Here is a 19,535-nt window from a genome sequence, read left to right on the forward strand (position 1 = left end):
GGAGGCCCTAGGTTAAAATCTGGCCTCAGACACTTCCCAGCTGTGTGACCCTGGGCAAGTCACTTAACCCCCATTGCCTAGCCCTTACCACTCTTCTACCTTACAACCAATACACAGTATTGACTCCAAGACAGAAGGTAAGGCTTTAAAAAAAATACATAAAGAAAAAAGAAAAAAAAAAACCCTAAAGAGGCCTTGCTTAAGAATTGCTTTCTTGTGTGGTCAAATCCCTATCATTATTGCTGGAACTCCCATTTTCTTAAACCTAAGAAGATCTTTTCTGATTTACCCAGTTCATGATTTTTGCTCCTAAATTGTCTTTTATCCATTTTGTATTTGCTTATCTGTGTGTATGCTGTGTATCTCCCTTCATCTTCCATCTCTCTTTTCCTTAGCTTGGTAGAATGTAAGCTCCTTGAGGGAAGATACTTTTTCATTCATTTCTTGTATGTCTGAGGTCTAACATAGTGTCTGTCACAGTGAAGATAATAAATGTTGAGTGAATGACTTAATCTTTCACTTTTCCTTTCACTTTCATGCATTTAGAGAGCCATTAGAGGACCATAAGGATAAAAGTGCTAGGATGGCTGGAAAATGACATGTTGAAACATGAGTTGTTTAGTGTCAGGTCTTCACAGGTTCTATCAAGTCCATGAATCATATAACATCTCAGTAGGGAGTATAAAGTGACTTAAAAAAGAGAGAACTATTTGTCAACTGACCAGGTCTAAAGAATTTTCAAGAGTTAAAGATTTATTGGCTGCCATTAGAAATTTGTAAAGGTCCATGCCACTATTACTAAATCTCTTCAATGACCTTCTCAATGATGGAAAAGATTTGGAAACGGAACAGGGGAAAAGGCAACATGGATTGAACGCCGTCATACCCTTTGAAAATTATTGGGAGAAAAAATATGAGCAGGTATTAAAGGATTTGGTCACCTAGCTTGAACCGGGAGATATAAGCAAGTCCTTTGTTACACAATGATACCAATCTAGAGAGTTTAAAACCAATTTTATAACAGAGATTGATGGATACTAGAAGCCTTTTTTTTTTTCCAGGAGAGGGCTTACTGACAGTGAGATATTACTCTCCACTAAATTAAGATTCTTGGCTTTGAAATGGAACTGTTATGTGTTCTGATGACTTCTAGATTGCTAGTATGGGAACCTGGAAGGATGGTTGGCACCTTAACAGAAATAAGAAAGTTGGGAAAAGGGGAGGATTTGGGGAGAAAAGAAAATGAATTGTTTTAGACTTGCTGAATTTGAGATACCTATGTAATATGCAGATAGATATACAGCCAAATAGAGATTAGAACTGTATATGCAGGGTTTTGGAGTCTTTTTCAGTCATGTACACATGTGAGTTGATGATGATTCTTATGAAGAGGCTATTGATTATGTTTCTAATGGAGAGAAAATTGAATGTTGGTAGCCTCTGTAGGATCATGGGAGTCAGATGAGATTGCTTCTATTTTAATGGGACTTTTGTAGAAATTGGGGGTACACAGAAGGTTTGACTCCAGAGGTGACCCTTTCTTGACAAATGCTGAAGTTGTTAAGGCAAGCACGGAACAGAAGTTAGCTAAAGGACCTGACTTCATAGCTGAAGATTGTGCTAAACATCCTGGGGAATTCACAGTCTCAAGAATGAGATGACAGGCCAGAAGAACTATCGATATTCAGCATTTATAACTGATAACAAGTCATTGAAGAAGAGCCAGGATTATGTGTGATTAGGCTGATTTGTTATACTGCAGGAGTAATGGGAGTGGAAATTATAAATATAAACTGGTGACATGGATTGATAGAATGTATGTAACATGTATGTTGTACTACATATTGCATGTAATCTCTGTATTTGGGCTTTTGTATGAAATCTTTATTTGATCTATATATTTAGTCACAAATATATATGACTGCCATTATACTGTGGGATGTATAAACATTGTGCTAGGTAATGCTTCTGCAGATGATCATTATGTTTGGTCTACTTTATGCAATAATGATTTGGATATTATGTTTTATGTACCTACATATTGTGTACAAAGGAATGACCAGAAGCAATGAAAAATTGAATTTTGAAGAAATGCTTCAGAAGAGCAGATGGAACCCCAGAGGACCTTGGGGGATGGGATGGAATTTTTCATTGCTTGTACACAATATGTACTGGGTATTTGAAATCATCACTGATGTCTTTTATATGCCAAATAACAAATGCAATGATATGCACAAGGGAATCATATCTGAGTGTATCTTACTGGAATGGAAAATCTCTTTAACTATGGAAAGAGTAATGATTTTATTACTGGCAAAAAGACACTTGTTCTACTCTCTCTTCCCAGTCTTGCTAAGTGAAGATCTTGAGTTGATTTACACAGATTCACCTGGTGACCAGAAACAGGAGAACTGAAAGGACAGTCAACTAATTTGAAGACTAGACTCAATTTAAAGAGTGGTAATTGAGGCAGATAAAAAAGCAGTACAAAGGCCAGCTCAGTGCCTAAGAATTTCTTTTATTGGCTGGCTGACTATAACTATGGATTTGAATTACAAAAGAACTAAAATAAACACTAGAGTTTAAAAGAACTGAAAGTTCTCTTTTCAACAGGGAAAAGGCTACATAGCAGCATCATTTTGGTGGAGAACCAGCATATGTCAGCAGCTGAGAATCTCCAGAATCTGCTCAGTGAAGATACTCCAGATGGCATTAGGTATTAGGTAGAAGAGAAGTATGTAGTGGCAGAGAAAGCAACTCATTGTCTGATAATGTCAATAGCCCAACATAGAGCACTGGCAGCTCTATGGAGGAGCAAGCAGTGACATTAGCAGAGGAGAGCTGTTCCAACTGTGGTGTCATCCTATTGTCCAACATGTTTTTGCTGCATGTTCTTTTGTGTGCCACTCTGGTCACATATTTTCTCTACATGTGTTCTCCCTACTACTATGAAGTGGCAATTTGGAGGACAGTATACATCCATGTGAAGGGAGGAAAATTTCCTTGTTATTTATTTTATTTTGTTTTTGATTCTTGTTTCTTTAAATTTTAAAATTGAAAAAAAAAACTTTGATTTTTGTTTTTAAAATAAGTTTTCTCTAAGATTGACAAAATGGGTATATCTGGATATTATTTTCTTTTCCCACCTGCCAATCTCATTTTCTTTATTTTACTGCACTTAGTTGTGGTCAATAGGCAGTGTGGTGTAGTGAATAGTGAGTAAACCCCAAAACCAGAAATATCTAGGCTCGGGTATTGCCTCCGAAATGTACTAACCGTATGACCCTGGGCAAATCATTTAACTTCTAAATGCTCTGTCTAGGCAATTTCCTAAGACTATATATAAATTGCAGAGAAGTTGCTGACCTACTTTTTTGGAGGTAGTTTCCTCATGTGGCTGATTATCCATGAAACCACAAATCCAGGTCCTATTATTTTTAAATTGTCAGGCATAATTAAACATCTTTTGCTTTGAACTATTTTCACTAGTTGATCTGGTAAAGGAAATGTTGGTAGGTTTATTAAGTGGATATTGCACCAAAGGGTACCTTGTACTTTGAAAGCTTTCTATGGGACTCATGATTGAAGAGGGCCTGGGCTACAATGCTCTATTGCTCAAAAATGTATTGTAATGATCAGATGGAACAATGAAAAAGTCTTTGCCAAAAATAAAGCCATATCCTAGTCTAAGACATTATTATCAACCTATTTTTTTCTGTACAAAAGTATGCATATGTAGCAATACTGTGAGTCTGTTTCTTATAACACTGATTCCCAGTTCTGACACTTGATATGTGTTCTTGTGTGACTCACATTAACTCAGTGTCTTCATTAAAAAAATGGAGATGACACTTGACTGTGTGCCCATATGCCTGGCACAGCAGGAAGACGATTAGGAAATAGTAATTCTATGGTAATAATGTTTTTCAGCCAAAATACGGAAGTAAGTGCTATTGTCAGCAGGGCACTGGTGACCAATTGCAAAATCACTGACCTGGTGCTGTGGAGATCCATGAGAATGACATACGAAGCATACAACAAGTGTTTTCATATAATTTATTTAAAATAGAACACATTTGGGGACTTTCCTTTTAATTTTAGCAGCATCAAACAACTCTCACCACTTGAGAGCAACATAAGCATAGCAGGGAATAAGTTTACCAGTATCACAAAACAACTTTAAAGACAAATAAATATCAGAATCACTAAAAGCTTCTATTTTTCACATTAAAAGAGCACAGTATCACATCAGTATTAAAATGCAATTACTTGGTTACTCAGTGAAGACAGAATACACTTAACAATTCAGGCTATTCAAGGAATTCACTCAGGAAATTCATAGCCTTCAGAGCACCAGTGCAAAAGTGCTAAAGGAAACTCAGAACACATTTTCTTCAATATAAGATATCAAGAATACAGCATGTGAATTTGGTCACAGTACTTTCAACAGAAAAGTCTAAGAAAGCAACTAGATTTCTCACCTGTTTTGAGACTAACAGAAGAAGGCTCTGAAAGGTTAAATCAACAGTTTTCAAATTTTGTCTTGTGAATGAACATAGCAATTGCTCATGTTAAGTCAGAGAGGAAAATTCTCTCATTCTCGCTTTTTCTTTTTTAAAGACATTAGAAAAACAAAGTAGGAGAAAGCCTCAAAAGAATAATCCATTCCTCAAAAAAGTGATGTAACAGTACGATGGTCAAGGGTACTCCCTAACTTTACCCAAACCCACTGGCTTGCTTTTGTCAGTATTTTGAAGGCTCCCTTTACTGCAGAAGCTGGTTACATTACAAAGCTAGATGACAAGTCAGCCAGCATCTTGATGTTTCATAAAGAGTTAATTTATCTTAGAAAGTACTACTTGAAACAGCTCAAGACATACTTAAAAGGGATAAGAAAGCAGCAACTCTTATTCCTTAATTAAAAACAAAACCACCAGACTAAATTCCAACAGGGTACCGAAGGACCTTAGTAGGTGGTTACAGGGTCGAATTTTCCAGGAGATTATAATCCTTTTACCTGTTAATGTTCCTCTTTTGCCCTGGTGCCTAATAGCATAGAAATCAGGTAGTTTAACAGGAAAACAGATTTTTACAGAACTTGGATTTAGAAACCAATGCAGATTTTGACTAGCATGTTTTTCCTGGAGTGACACTAGGGGAGATACACAGTAATTTTTGCTACTCTAACCACCATGCAAATCCATTTAAAGGGTAATTTATGCACAATATTCTTTTTCAGAAGCATTTATTCCTTTTTTAAATAAAAGGAAGTTTAAAGAAACAATAATGAAAATTTTAAACCACTGATTATAGGGTAATGTATTCAGAATGTGATTTCTTACATTTCAGGGTCCCGCAGCATGAGGTACACTACCCTGAATTTATACCGCTGCAACAACAGATTATTTCCTTAAAGGTCTTGCGCATCTCAAGACTCCGGAAAGCATAAATGAGGGGGTCAATGACTGAGTTGCACATGATAAGGACCAGGTAGGTATTGAAGTGGGAGGTATAACAAATGCAATGAGGATTAGTGGGACATGTGATGATGAGGATGAGATGGAGGAAGAAAGGTGCCCAGCAAAAAATGAATACCCCCAGTAGAATAGTGATGGTGACCGCCCCCTTCATGCAGGTATGTTGGTGCATCGCCCCATCCGCTGGTAGTGCTGCAATACGTTTGATGTGTAGCCGGGCAAACAGGAACATGTGCACATAGAGGGTGGCCATGAGGAGCAGCATGGCAAAAAACATAGTAACGAGACACACGATGACGGTCTTGCTCTCAGAGTAGACGATGAACATGATGCCACAGATGAAACAGCAGATCCAGATGGCCCCAATCAAGGTGATAGCTTTTTTCACTGTCATGATGCTGTGGTATCGCAGGGCATAGAAAATTGTGATGTACCTATCAATGGCAATGACCAAGAGATTGCAGATGGAGGCGACCAGAGAGATGCAGATCATGGAGTCAAAGACATTGTCCATATGTTGAATGAGTTGGTCATCAAAGCTCAAGTAGTCATTGGTGAGGAGGGCAATCATCACGGTCTCCAAGGCATTGGACACACTTACCAGCATGTCTGCCACTGCCAGACTGCAGAGGAAAAAGTACATAGGAGAGTGCAGATTTCCATTCTTCAACACGGCTAAGATGACAAGGATGTTTTCCAGGAGACTGATGATTCCCAGAGTTAGAAAGACCTCGGACTTGATGAAGACCTGCTCACAGAATCCAGGGCTGCTCTGGTTGCTAAAGAGGATAGTGGCATTGACTTCCTCTGTGCCTTTTGACAACAGATTCTGAGAAGAAAGCAGGGAGCCAGTAGCATTCATTGCCAACAAAGGAGAATGATTAGAGCTGGAGTACAGTGCACAGTCCAGGTGGCTTAGAAAACAAATCTCTCTCAGGATACCTTTTCCTTTCTTGGAGCTTATTGACAACAGTCTGGGTTTTATTCTTCTCTTCTGGAAAGAAAGTGCAGGGAAAGGTTAGTGCTGGGCTGAAGGGTAGAGAAGTTTGCTGTTGTTTCTTCTGTCTCTGCTCTCAGCTGAAGAAGCAGCAGTTGGCAGTCACTCTCTTCAATACTTAAATCAATTTACTCTCAGCTTCTCTTCAGTTCTCCAAATTGCTGTCATTGGTTATCCCAGTTACAACTGCTGGTTTCATGGTGAGAAAGGGGTCGTGGGCTCAGGAGAGTTTCATCCACAGCTCTGGTTTTCAGGACCGGGAAAGAACTCAATGGATTTATACTCAGTGACAAAAGAGAAACAACTCCTACTTAATCTTCCGCGCAGCAAAATGACCATTTAGAGAGCAGGTAGCTTTCTGACTGACAGCCCCAGCCAGCAGGTACCACATTCCCTAAGCCTACCCATCTGTTGAAAGATCTGAAATTATCTGGTGCCCTCTGCAGATCAGATGGGTAATCTGTTCTATTTGGGAATCAGACTATTTTCTTCAATAGCATTAAAGCTAACACATATTGCCCAGGCGATGAAATGCAGCTGGATGGACAGACTATTGTATTAGTCTGTCAATGTCTTGGACAGTCCTTGAAGATAAACAATGAGCTGAGTCAAAAATTATTCAGAAAGATGAGAGCCTGGTTTCTCAGGCTTATAACCTTGGAGTTAGCTTTGATTTTTCTGTTATTCCACACATTTCAGAGTGTCTGGCTCAGACCTCTACAGTATATCTGACATTCCCCCCCCCCCCCACCCCATCTCCATCACAGTCCATCATTACCATACTAGACCAAGTTCTTTTCATTTCTCATTCAGATTATTGCAATATAACCTCCTATATATTTGTTTCCAATCTAATCTCATTCCAATTCATCCTCTACTCTGCTTCTTCAGTAATCGTCCTAGTAAACTACTTAAATGCTATTTATTACTCCTTTAGTCCTGATCCTTTAAGGTTTCCCCATTGCCTATCAAATGGGAAAAAACACTGGATCTTGACTCTGCCATTCAAAGCCATCCATAATCTAGCTTTGTCTCAGTTTGCTAACTTTTTTTAGATTTTTCATTGAAAGTAAACAGTGGACTCTCCTAATCCCCAAATGATTTATTAGTGACTTAAAATTCAGATGTTGCTCACTTGTCAATAATCACTGCATATTGGAAAGCTACCAATATTACAATAACACGCAAATATCATAGAAAATCATAGACCTCTCACATAACACTAAAGTTTAAAACCTAGAGGGATAGCATGGATTTGGACACAGCTTCAGGAATGTGTGACAAAGGTTGACAGCTCCATTCTTCCCCTAGTCACTAAAATATATCTATTAAAATATTAACATTTAAAACTTTTATTTTCATTGTCATGCAGAACACACTTGGTTATTGTTGTAAGAGAAAACTCATGCAAAATCAATACCCCAAAATAAAACCATAAATATACTGATGTGAAAGATTACTCCAACAATTCTTTCTCGGAAACAATTCTTTCTCTGGAGGTGGATAACATTCCCCATCACAAGTCCTTCAGTATTGCCTCATATCATTGCATTGCTGAGAGTAGCCAAGTTTTCACAGATAATCATTGTACAATATTGCTGTGATTTTGTAAACTATTCCCCCAATTTTGCTTATTTTACTTTGCATTAGTTCCTGCAGATTTTTCCAGCTTTTAAAAAAATCATCTTGGTAGTCATTTCTTATAGCACAATCGTATTCTTTCATCAACAAGTATGACAATTTGTTCATCCATTCCCTAATTGATGGGTATCCCCTTAATTTCCAATTCTTTGCCACTACAAAAAGAGCTTCTATAAATACTTTTGTACAAGTAGGTCCATTCCTTTTTTAAATTATCTCTTTGGGTTACAGATCCAGTCAAAAGATATGCACAGTTTTATACTCCTTCGGGCATAGTTCCAAATTGCCCTCCCAAATAGTTGGATCAGTTCACAACTCCAGTGTTGTTTTAACTTGCATTTCTCTAATAAAGAGTAATTTAGATTATAGATAAATTTAGATAAATTAATTAGTAATTTTTTCATATGATTATTGATGGCTTGATTTCTTCATCTGAAAATTTCTTGTTCATAACCTTTGATTATTTATCATTTGGGGAATAGTTTGTTCTTATATATTTGCCTTAATTCTCTATAAATCTGAGAAATTAGAGCTTTATTAGAGACAGTTGATATAAAAATGTTTCATAGTTTGTTTTTTCCCTTTTAATCTTGGTTAGTTTTGTTTGTACAAAAGCTTTTAAATTTAATATAACTAAAATTATTCATTTTACATCTTATAATACTATCTCTCATTTGGTCATAATTCTTCCCTTCTCCAAATCTTTACCAGGTAAAGTATTCTGTGTCCCCCTATTTTAGTTATGGTATCTCTCTTAATATCTAATTCATATTTCCATTTTGACCTTATCTTGGTATAGGCTGTGAGATACTGGTCTATACATCACTTTTGCTATACTATTTTCTAATTTTCTCAACATTTTTGGTTAAAGAGTGAGTTCTTATTCTAAAAGCTGGGATATTTGGGTTTATAAAATACTGTTAATGCCATTTACTCCTGTATATTGTGTATCTAATCTGCTCTGTTGATCTACCATTCTATTTCTTAACTAGTACCAGATTATTTTGATGATTGCTGCTTTATTAGTACAGTTTGAGATCAAGTATTACAGGGCCACCTTCCTTCAATTTTTTTTCCATTAGTTCCCTTGATATTCTTGGCCCAGATGAATTTTGTTATTATTTTATCTAGTTCTATAAAATAATTACTTGGAAGTTTGATTAGTATGGCATTAAATAAATAAATTTATTTAGGTAGAATTGTCATTTTCATTATATTAGCTCAGCCTACCCATGAGCAATTAATATTTTTCAAATTGTTTAGATCTGACTTTATTTGCGTGAAAAGTATTTTTTGTGTTCATATAATTCCTGTGTTTGTCTTGGCAAGTAGATTTCAGGCATTTTATATTGTTTAGGGTGATTTTAAATGGGATTCCTCTTTCTAACTCTTGTTCCTTTGAATGACTGAATCAGTGTACAACTCCCCCAAAAGTGCATTCATGCCTCAATTTTCCCAAATGATCTCCAAGTTTTGTCATTTTCCTTTTCTGTCATAATAGCCAATCTGATAGATATAGGGTGGTACCTCAGAGTTGTCTTAATTTGCATTTTTAGTTAATGTGATTTAGAGCAATTTTTTTTGCATGTCTAAAGAAAACTTTACTTTGAAAACTGCCTGTTTATATCCTTTGACCATTTATCAGTTGGGTCAATGACTTGTATTCTCATATATTTGATATTTCTCTATGTATTTGAGAAATGAGGTTCTTATTAGAGAGATGTAAAAAGCAATTGCACCATTATGATTTCTCTGTGTTATTCTCCATCCTATTTCCTCCTGTTTAGTTTTTGACCACTACCTCTCCCAATTTGTCCTCTTTTTTATGGGCCTCACCCCTTTTTCTTATCTCCTTCCCCTCCTACTTTCCTATGGAGTAAGATAGAATTTTATACCCTATTGATTATACATATTCTTGCCTCACTGTGTCAATTTTGATGAGAGTAAGGTTTATATATTCTCCTCCCCAACTCTCCCATCTTCCCCTCCACTGCAAAGGCCCTCTCTTGCCTCTTTTATGTGAGATAATTTGCTAATTTGCTCCCTTCTATTTTTCTTCTCCCTCCTATTTTTTCTACATATCCTCTGTCTATATTTTTCTAGCTGCCCTAATAATGATAAAGTTCTTTGTACTTACAAGAATCTTCTTCCCATGTAGGGATATACACAGTTTAACCTTATTGAACAGCTTTTTGTATCTTTCCTGTTTACCTTTTTATATTTTCTTTTGAGTCTTGTATTTGGGAGTTAAATTTTCCATTCAGTTCTTATCTTTCCATCAGGAATATTTGAAAGTCCTCTATTTCATTAAATACCCATTCCCCCCCCCCAAAGAATTATGCTCAGTTTTGCTGGGTAAGTGATTTTTGGTTGAAGTCCTAGCTCCTTTGCTCTTTGGAGTATCATATTCCAGGCCCTTGAATTCTTTAATGTAGAAGCTGCTAAATCTGTGTTATTGTGACTGTGGCTCCACGAAATTTTAATTGTTTCCTTTTGGCTGCCTATATTATTTTCTCCTTGGCCTAGAAGTTTTGGAATTTGATGATATTATTCCTGGGAATTATTCTTTGGGGATATCTTTCAGGAAGTAATTGTTGGATTCTTTTAATTTCTGTTTTTTCCTCTGGTTCTAGAATAGTTTTCCTTGATAATTTCTTGAAAGATAATGCCAAGCTCTATTTTTGATTGTGGCTTTCAGGAAATCCAAAAATTCTTAGATGATCTCTCTCCTGGATTTATTTTTTAAGTGTTGTTATTCTAATGAGCTATTTAATATTTTCTTCTATTTTTCTTTCTATTTTTTTCCTTGACATCTCATGGAGTCATTAACTTCGTGTGCACAGTTCTAATTTTTAAGATATAATTTTCATGAACAAGCTTTTGTACCTTTTTTCCCATTTGGTCGATTCTACTTTGTAAAGAATTTTTTTTTCCTCAGTGAATTTGTCTACCTATGTTTCCATATGGCCAATTCTGCCTTTAATGAAGTCCTTCTCTTCAGTACATTTTTGGGCCTCTTTTACCAATTGGTAAATTGGTACTATTTCAGATTATTTTGTTTTGAAAAAATATTAATTTCATCAATTTTTTGTGCTTCTTTTACCAAGCTATGGACTCTTAAAAATAATTTTTCTGTGTCACTCTCATTTCTTTCCCCAATTTTTCTTCTACTCTTGTTTGATTAAAAAAATTCTATTTTGAGCTCCTCTATAGAGCAAATCTTATTTTTCTTGGAGGCTTTGGATGTAGCAGTATTGACTTGGTCTTCCCTGTCACCAAAATAACTTTCTATGTTGAGTTTCTTTTTTTGTTCTTGCTCATTTTCCAGCCTTTTCCTTTTCTTTTAATTAAAAAATTGTTAGCTTTGGGCTTTGTAACTGTGGTGAAAGTTCTAAGCTTCAAGTTCTTTCTGCAGCTGCCTTCAGAGGTAACTCTGGGGATCTATTTGCTTTCATTTCTTCCAAGATGATATGATTTAAAGAAAACTGTGTTTAATACTCTTTTGGCCTGTTCTCTGGTCTGTGAGTAAGCACAAGCACTCTTTTATCACTTGTAACTGTGACCAGGGTCCCCTGATCCCCTATGGCTGCATGTTCTGGTGTGTGCTAGTGTTCCTTCTCATCCTGAATCCTCACCCCAAAACTGCTAGCTGGATCTATATATGGGTGATCCAATAAGAATTTGTGCCCAGAGTCAGTAAAGGGACCCCTCAAATCTCCTGAGCAATTGTCTGATCCTCCTTCCATTTGTGGCTGAGAGCTCTGGAAGCTTTTGCTAATGATTCAATTGTACCCAGGGCCTGTTGCCATAGTGGGGCCTGCCCTGGCATGCTGCTTTTCACTCAACCTCCACTGCAGTATACCAGATCCCTTATGCTGGTCTTCTAAGTTGTTTTGGGCTGAAAAAATTGTAGCACCTCATCTTTTTTTTTGTGGGTTATGCTGCTTTAGAATTCATTCATAGGCATTATATCACAGTTTTTTTTTTTTTGAGGATAAATTTGGTAGAAATCAGATGAGCTCAGGTACCTTCTCCACTATCTTGGCTCTGCCTCTATATAGTAGCTCTTTTTTTGGTGGCAAAGAATTGCAAATTAAGGGGATGCCCATCGATTATGGAATGGTTGAGCAAGTTGTGATATATGACTGTGATGGAATACTATAGTGTTTTAAGAAATGATAAAGATAATGTTTTCAGAAAATAACCTGGGAAGACTTATCATAACTGATACAAAGTGAAATGAGCAGAAGCAGAACATTATATATGGTAACATCAATATTTTTATGATGATCAACTTTAAATGATTTAGCTACTTAGCAATTCTTATCATACAGTGACCCAAGGCAATTCCAAAGGACTTATGATCTTCAGAGAAAGAACTGATAGAATCTGAGTGCATATTGAAACAGATTTTTGCTTCTTTTTTTGCAACATAGCTTATATGGAAATATATTTTGCATGATTCACATGCATAATAGATATATTTGTTACCTTTTCAATGGTTAGGCACAGATTGGGAGGGAAGGAGAGAATTAGGAATTTAAAATGTTAAAAATAAATAAGCAACAAAATGTAAAAAGCAAAAAGCAAAAAAAAAAGAGATGTTCATAGCAGCATTCACTGGGCTTGTAGTATGCTTTTTCCTTTCATCAGAGACATTTTAAAAAGGAATCTGATGTTCTAAGATATTGTTAATACCAATTGGACACAAAAGCAGTTAGAATGTGTGGTCTAAATTACAACAAATATTTCCCAATGATTAATTATCATTGAGAAGCACTGAAATCTTTATTCATGATTTCTTTATGTCTCCCTTTCCATGTGTATTTGGGGAAAGTCATGACTCAGAATGGGTGATTTGAAAAGAGTTATGCTTACTTGTCAGAAATTTTCCAATAAGCCTGAGCATTCTATGTCCAAATTACCATCCTAAAGTGGTTCTCACAGAATGAAATTTAGCCACCTGGATATTTCTGTTGTCAACAATGGGCAAAAAATAACTAGTCTTCTTAAAGTGCTTGGGTAGTGGTATGACCCTGTAGACCAAATATTTGAAAGGATCACAGGATGCAGAAATGTCAAACTGGCTGACATTTCAAAAGCAGGCAAACAGGTAGGGATCATAACAAGTGGAAAGCAGATAATAGAAGTAAAGTCAATCTGGGTCAAGTCCAAAGAATGGGGTAGGGATGACCCAGGGCCCAGAGTCACTACAACAGTATTTATACTATGTACTTGTACTATTAAAGCAAGGCAGGTGTACAATAGCTTTCATTTAAATTGTTCTTGGATTTGCCATGCACTTTAAAAATATTATTTTATTTTATTCTTCCAACAACCCTATGAGGCAGATCCTATGATCAGGCCATTTTACAGATGAAGAAATCAAGCTCCAGAGAAATCAAGGGATTGTTATATGATTACATATGTGTAGAAAGTATCAAAGGTATCATATGAATCTCTTGTCTAACACACTTTCCACTATACATGTAGACATATGGCATTATCCTAGTGTGCATATACAGGCTTAACAAAGAATTATAGAATCTTTGGATCTATGAATTGGAAGGGAGCTTAAATGTCATATAGTTCAATCTACTTATTTTACAAATGAGGACACTGAAACCAAAAAGGGGAAGGAACATGTTCTGGATCACCCAATAAATTGGAATAAGAAGACCTAATCTCTGGTGGCTCTTGAGGTCAGTAGCTCTTTCCATTTATACCCTAAAGTCTTTAATTAGCATTTCTCTTTCCCTTTTCTTTCTTTTTAATGGTTACCTCCTTTTTTTAGCGAAAGAGTACTTTCCATTAGGAGCCTTACCTCCTAATGGTCCCCTGGCATGGCACTCCTGCTTTGGACCTTTTTCTTTTTTCTTTCTTTTGACAAAAATTATAGGATCTGGGTTCTTATGCTTAAAGTCCTTGCCACAGATTTCTAATTTATTAAGTCAATTTCCTTTAGCTGGATGTTGGTGCATATCATGCTCTAAATTTTTTAGCCACTGCCCTATAGTCTTCTAAAAATATTTTTATTTAGCTTTTGTTTTTGTATTACTTGGATTGATTTCTCTTTTTCTGTCTCCATTCTAAGAAAGCCATACCATATAATACAGAACTTAAAGAAAAGAAAAAAAGATAAAGATGAAGAATTTTTATTAAAAAAAAACCTGATTAACTTCTTGGAAAAAAATCTGTTATTATATGCAGTGTTCTTCATCTATAATCCCTGACCTCAGTAAAGAAGCACAGAAAAGTGTCTTTTCATGTTTCCACTTTCAGACCAGTCTTGTTCTTTATAATTTTGCAACATCCTGTTTCCATTGTTTTGTGGTTATTGTTTCAATTTGCATTGTTGGTGTTATTGTGTAGTGTTTTCTTGGCTCTCTTACTTTCTTTTCTTTTCTTATTTCTCTATACTATCTCACTTTGTAATCTTATCAGGTCTCATTGGTTCCCTTATCTTCTCTATGCAGAAGATTCTGAGATCTATTTATCTAGCCCTCACCTCTCTTTAACAGTCTTTCATCGCCAATTACCTATTAGCACTTTGAAATGGATGTTTCATAGACATCTCAAACTCAATACAATGTGTCCAAAAAAAAAGAACTTATCTTTCCCTGTAGACCCTTCCCTACCTTCAAAGTTCTCTATCTTTCTAGTCATCCAGGTTCATTACTTGAGGTATTGCCTTCTACTTATTCCATTCAAACTTATTCCATGTATCCAATCTGTTACCATGTTTTGTTTCTACTTTTAAAATATCTCTCCTCTATGCCCCCTTCTTGGGGGGAAGCAGGGAACTCATGAAGTGGAGTCGGTTTTGGACTATTATCTGGGGGTTGGTTTCCTTGCCTAAAGTTTATCCCTATTCCAATCCATCTCCCACTCAGCTGCCAAAAGTGCAGATCTGACCCACCATTCTACTCAATAGATTCTAGTCATTCTTTTACCTCTAGGATCAAATCTGAATCTTGCTTGACTTTTCAAGCCCTTCATATCTTGGCCCCTTCCTACCTTTCCAGTCTTTTTATACTCCACTCCATGTACTCTGCATTCCACTGTAATTGGCTTTCTTGCTGTTCTGTGAACAGATTTCATAATTAGGATGAGGTAGGCATCCCATCCTTACACCTACTTCCTTATTTATTTGATTACTTTGCTTTATTTTCTGACTATATTCTAGCATAATGAAAAAGGGACTATTTGATTTGTTTTATTCTTAAAGAAAAAGAAATCTGTCATTAGGTACAAACTTGCAGAACTGGTTTTTATAAAATATCCATAGCTATTTACTTTCTCTTCCTTGGGCTACACTTCCTACAGAGGGATGAGATTGTATCATATTTAGAGTGATAACTATCTTTTTCACTTGTTTCTAATAAAGTCATACATAAGTCCCCTACTTAGGAAGCTATATTATATAATCCTGTCCCAAACTCCTTTTTCTCTCCAGTTTCTCAGGATTGTATACACTAATTTGGATGTTGAATGAGTCCTTAAATTCCCTTCCCTGCTCTTTACCCCGACCTCATTAAAGCCTTCTCACCTTTCATCCCTGATGTTGCTCCCTTATGTCTTTAACTGTGGAAATATGCTATTATATTCACTGAAACTTTGAGATTTATTGCTCTAAGCAGAGATTGAATTCCTGAACTGTACAACCATGAGAAATAAACTGAATAACCTGTTTGCTAACCAGAATATAGTCCTGTTTCTTCCATATTTCATTTGGGAAGATCTGCTTCCTACCCTACATCAAGGCATCTCAGAAAAAGAAAATACCTTGTTACCATGATTCAAAAGGTAAATGAACAGTACTTTCCTCCAATCTGGCATATTCTGTATATATAATTATTTATACAACTATATCTCCATCCAAGTTTTTGATAAAACTGTTGAAAAGGTCAGGGTCAAGGAGAGAGATTTGTGTCACTTTACTCAAGACACTCCTTCAAGCTATCACTGAATGACATGAACAAGATGGAGAAATATGGCCTGTGCTTTGAGTCTGGTCAGTCATCATCTACATTGTCATCCATGCTGCCTCTTTATACATTGTTTATATTGATTTATATTCATATCTATGCTCAGCCTTACTGAGATTTTCATGCATTGTTATGATCCCACTTTGCTAAGGAGGTAGACTAGTTGTTTCTTCTCAAATACTCAGTAAATCATTACCTAAATGGTAGCATATTTAAAATAAGTCTAGAGATAGTGGATTCTCTGGAGCTGAAATAATAGAGGAAAAACACTTTCAGCCAGGCTACTTTTATTTTGGGTTCACAAAAGGCTTCATTTTCTATGCTGTTTCCTTTGATCTGAAGAAGGGGAAGTAATTTCCTTCCTTCTTCCCTTTTCTTTTTGATTCATTATGAAAGTTTCAAGAACATTCAGGACAACTGAACCACTCTCCATAAGCCATCCTCTTAAATGCTCAGATTTCAAAGAGTTCATGATAAGAGTGAGTTCTCCCATGCAGCTCATTTTCTGAACACTTCAATGGAGAAACATGACAAAATATTTTTTCACAAATTCGTTTAAAAATCTTTTCCTTGGGGGCAGCTGGATAGCTCAGTGGATTGAGATCCAGGCCTAGAGAGGGAGATCCTAGATTCAAATCTGGCCTCAGACACTTCCCAGCTGTGTGACCCTGGGGAAGTCACTTGACCCCCATTGCCTATCCCTTACCACTCTTCTGCTTTGGAACCAATACACAGTATTGATTCCAAGACGGAAGGTAAGGGTTTAAAAAAATCTTTTCCTTTCCATTAATTAATTTGTGGGTTACATTAAAATCCCTGGGTATCTCTTTCCTTTCTCTGCACTATAGAAGGCATCATTTGTCAAAAAACATGTGACTATAAATTATGTCTTGTTTATTTCTATTCATCAAATCTTTTTCTGGAGGCAAGCATTCACAAGTTATACTTCAAACATTATTTCTGTAGCTGTATTTAATGTTCTCTTGTTTCTACTTGTTTTGCTTTTCATAATTTCATTTAAAAGTCTTTTTACATATAGTCTGGAGGAACCTTTTTTGGGGGAAGTTGGTACCAAAACCCACTTGCTCATCCCCTTCTTTTGACTGATTTAATCACCAAGTTGAGTAATTCAGCATTTTACTTAGCAGAATTGTATCAGAATTGCACATTCTTCATGAGACTCTGTTATCATATTCCAATGTCACCTTTTGCTCTCCCATTATTTCTGTTGTTTTTTCTTCTTTGTTCACTAGTGATCCAATGAGATAATATATGCATGTACTTTTAAAACTTTAAAACACTATATAAATATCTGCTTATATTGTTATTAGTAGTCAGGCAACCAATAATTATCTACTGAGTATTTACTCTCTATGTAGTTCTGGTAGGCACCAAAGTCATATAAAATTTTTTCCTGCATGCAAGGGACTTACAATCTACCTGGAAGTATGAGATTAATATCCACAAAAACAGCCAAAAGCAGTACAAAGAAATGTGTGTGCATGAATAGAGACACATAATTGGTATCATTAGTAAGTTAAGTGTTGTATTCAGTGAAGAAAGCCCTCAGGTGTTAGGAACACAGTATCCCAAAGTAGATGTGACATCGTCCTTCACAGACCCAAAAATTCTAGGAAAAACAATTCAGGAAGGAATAGAAAGGAAAGTGTATTCATTTTCTCATTAGGTTTTCTGAGGGACTTGAGTGCTTCCCTAGTCTCCTTTCCTCTCCATCCCTTCTCCTTCAATTTATTTGAGCTTGGTATTTGCCTCCATGGTTGAATTAAGTGTTCACATTCTCCAAGTCTTTAATTTTCCAACTTAGAAGAAAAATACATTCCTCCAGAGAAGAAAACAACAGAATGACATGATTGCTTTGTGCTTTACTCATGGGAGAACTGAGCAGTCCCTCTGTATGTTACCTGGGCAGAGATAGAGCCTTTTCTTCTACTATTGGATGACACAAGTGGCCTTGATTAGAGAATATTTTCTACCACCTGCAGGATCTCTCACCCAATTTGCTCCAAGGGAAGCAAGCACTTCAATACATGCTGTCTCCAACCCATGCTTTTCTATTTTCTCTCAGCAAGAGACCTCAAGATGTGATTGACAATTGATGCAGCTGCCTGACTCCTCTTTATTTCTGAGGGGGACAAAATTTAGGTTGTTTGGAAATGTCTAGAAAAAACATTCTCTTCTTTTCTATTACTTTCAGATAGACTCTCTGATTCTGAATGTGACATCTCCTTTTTACTCTGTCTTAAGCTTTGGACAGATAGCTGATTAGTTAGGTCTTAAGGGGTGACTGGGGCTGCAGAATTTAATTCAGGAGTTAGCTATGAGATTCTGGGATGGTCCCAAAGAATGAGAGGTAATTGGTCTGAGAGTTATAGTGGTAAACACTTAGATGTTTTACATTTTCTTGATTGTTACATTATCTTTCAGTTAATGATTGCTATTAAGAACATTCTGGGTGCTTAAGGAACATTGGATGATGATGGTTGCTACTCAGTGATATATGAGTTTGGTATATTTTGCTTTGCAGATATAAGTCATACATGGGAGGTACCTCCTTTCTTCCAGGATTGCTTTTTCTTTTGGATATGGCATTAAGAACCCCTTCCGAGTCTTTCATGGACCAACCAATTTTGACCATGAAAATTGTGCCATTTTGCAGAATTCTTAAAAGGAAGGAACATTAGTTTTCAAAAACAGATAATAATAATACAGTACAAACCAATGGAATATAGAATAGAATTAAATGCACCAAGGACACTTATCTTAACTCTTTTGCTGCTCCAACCTTTTCTTCCTGAATGAGAACAAGACATAATAGCATTTGATTTTACATTTTAAATCATAGTAACAGCTTGTTTTCTTTGATAGGGATGCCTTATAAGAGAAGGAAGGTCAGCCACTGAGAAAAGGAACAGGTATCTTTGACTGGTGACTTTTGGTCACTATTTGTGCTGTGTTGTTGAGATGTCAATGGCAGAGTGAAGCTGGATTGGGACAATTCTTTCTAATTATGTATTTGTCACTTGTCTCATGATTGGTGATCTGGCCTTCACTTAGGGAAGTTATTGTTACTAGCTCAGAAGCTCTAGGTCATGCATATGTCTCTCTTGATGACTGAGCATGAGTCACCTAGCTCCATCAGTGTGGTAGCTGGGAATTCAAGTAGTGGAAAGATGAGACCTTGGGACTTAAGAACCTATGGTGCTGGTGGTGGGCAGAAAGGACCCAATACGTTGTACTGGTGGATAAAGGCAGAGATACCCATGGCTTTGCCTCTGTGAGCAAGAAGACTATGAAGGCATCTAGGTAGTACAGTAGAGAGAGTGCTAGATCCAGCATCAGGAAGATCTGAGTTCAAATGTGGTCTCAGAGATTGCATGACTCTGGGCAGGCTTCAGTTTTCTCATCCAAAGA

The 19,535-nt window shown here is 36.4% G+C and overlaps 1 protein-coding gene across 1 annotated transcript; it reads right to left on the reverse strand.

The window, feature by feature from the left end:
• Positions 1 to 4,044: 4,044 nt before the first annotated feature.
• On the reverse strand, positions 4,045 to 6,727 carry MC3R (melanocortin 3 receptor). Its single transcript, XM_001378078.3, has one exon. The coding sequence runs from the start codon at positions 6,337 to 6,339 to the stop codon at positions 5,371 to 5,373; it is 969 nt and encodes a 322-aa protein (XP_001378115.1). The 5' UTR covers positions 6,340 to 6,727; the 3' UTR covers positions 4,045 to 5,370.
• Positions 6,728 to 19,535: the final 12,808 nt, after the last annotated feature.

This window comes from Monodelphis domestica, chromosome 1, assembly GCF_027887165.1.
Source record: "Monodelphis domestica isolate mMonDom1 chromosome 1, mMonDom1.pri, whole genome shotgun sequence".
In the NCBI taxonomy this organism is placed as follows: Eukaryota; Metazoa; Chordata; class Mammalia; order Didelphimorphia; family Didelphidae; genus Monodelphis; species Monodelphis domestica.

Excerpts from the sequence above, each read along its gene's own strand:
- MC3R (XM_001378078.3), bottom strand. The coding sequence starts at position 6,339 with ATGAATGCTACTGGCTCCCTGCTTTCTTCTCAGAATCTGTTGTCAAAA.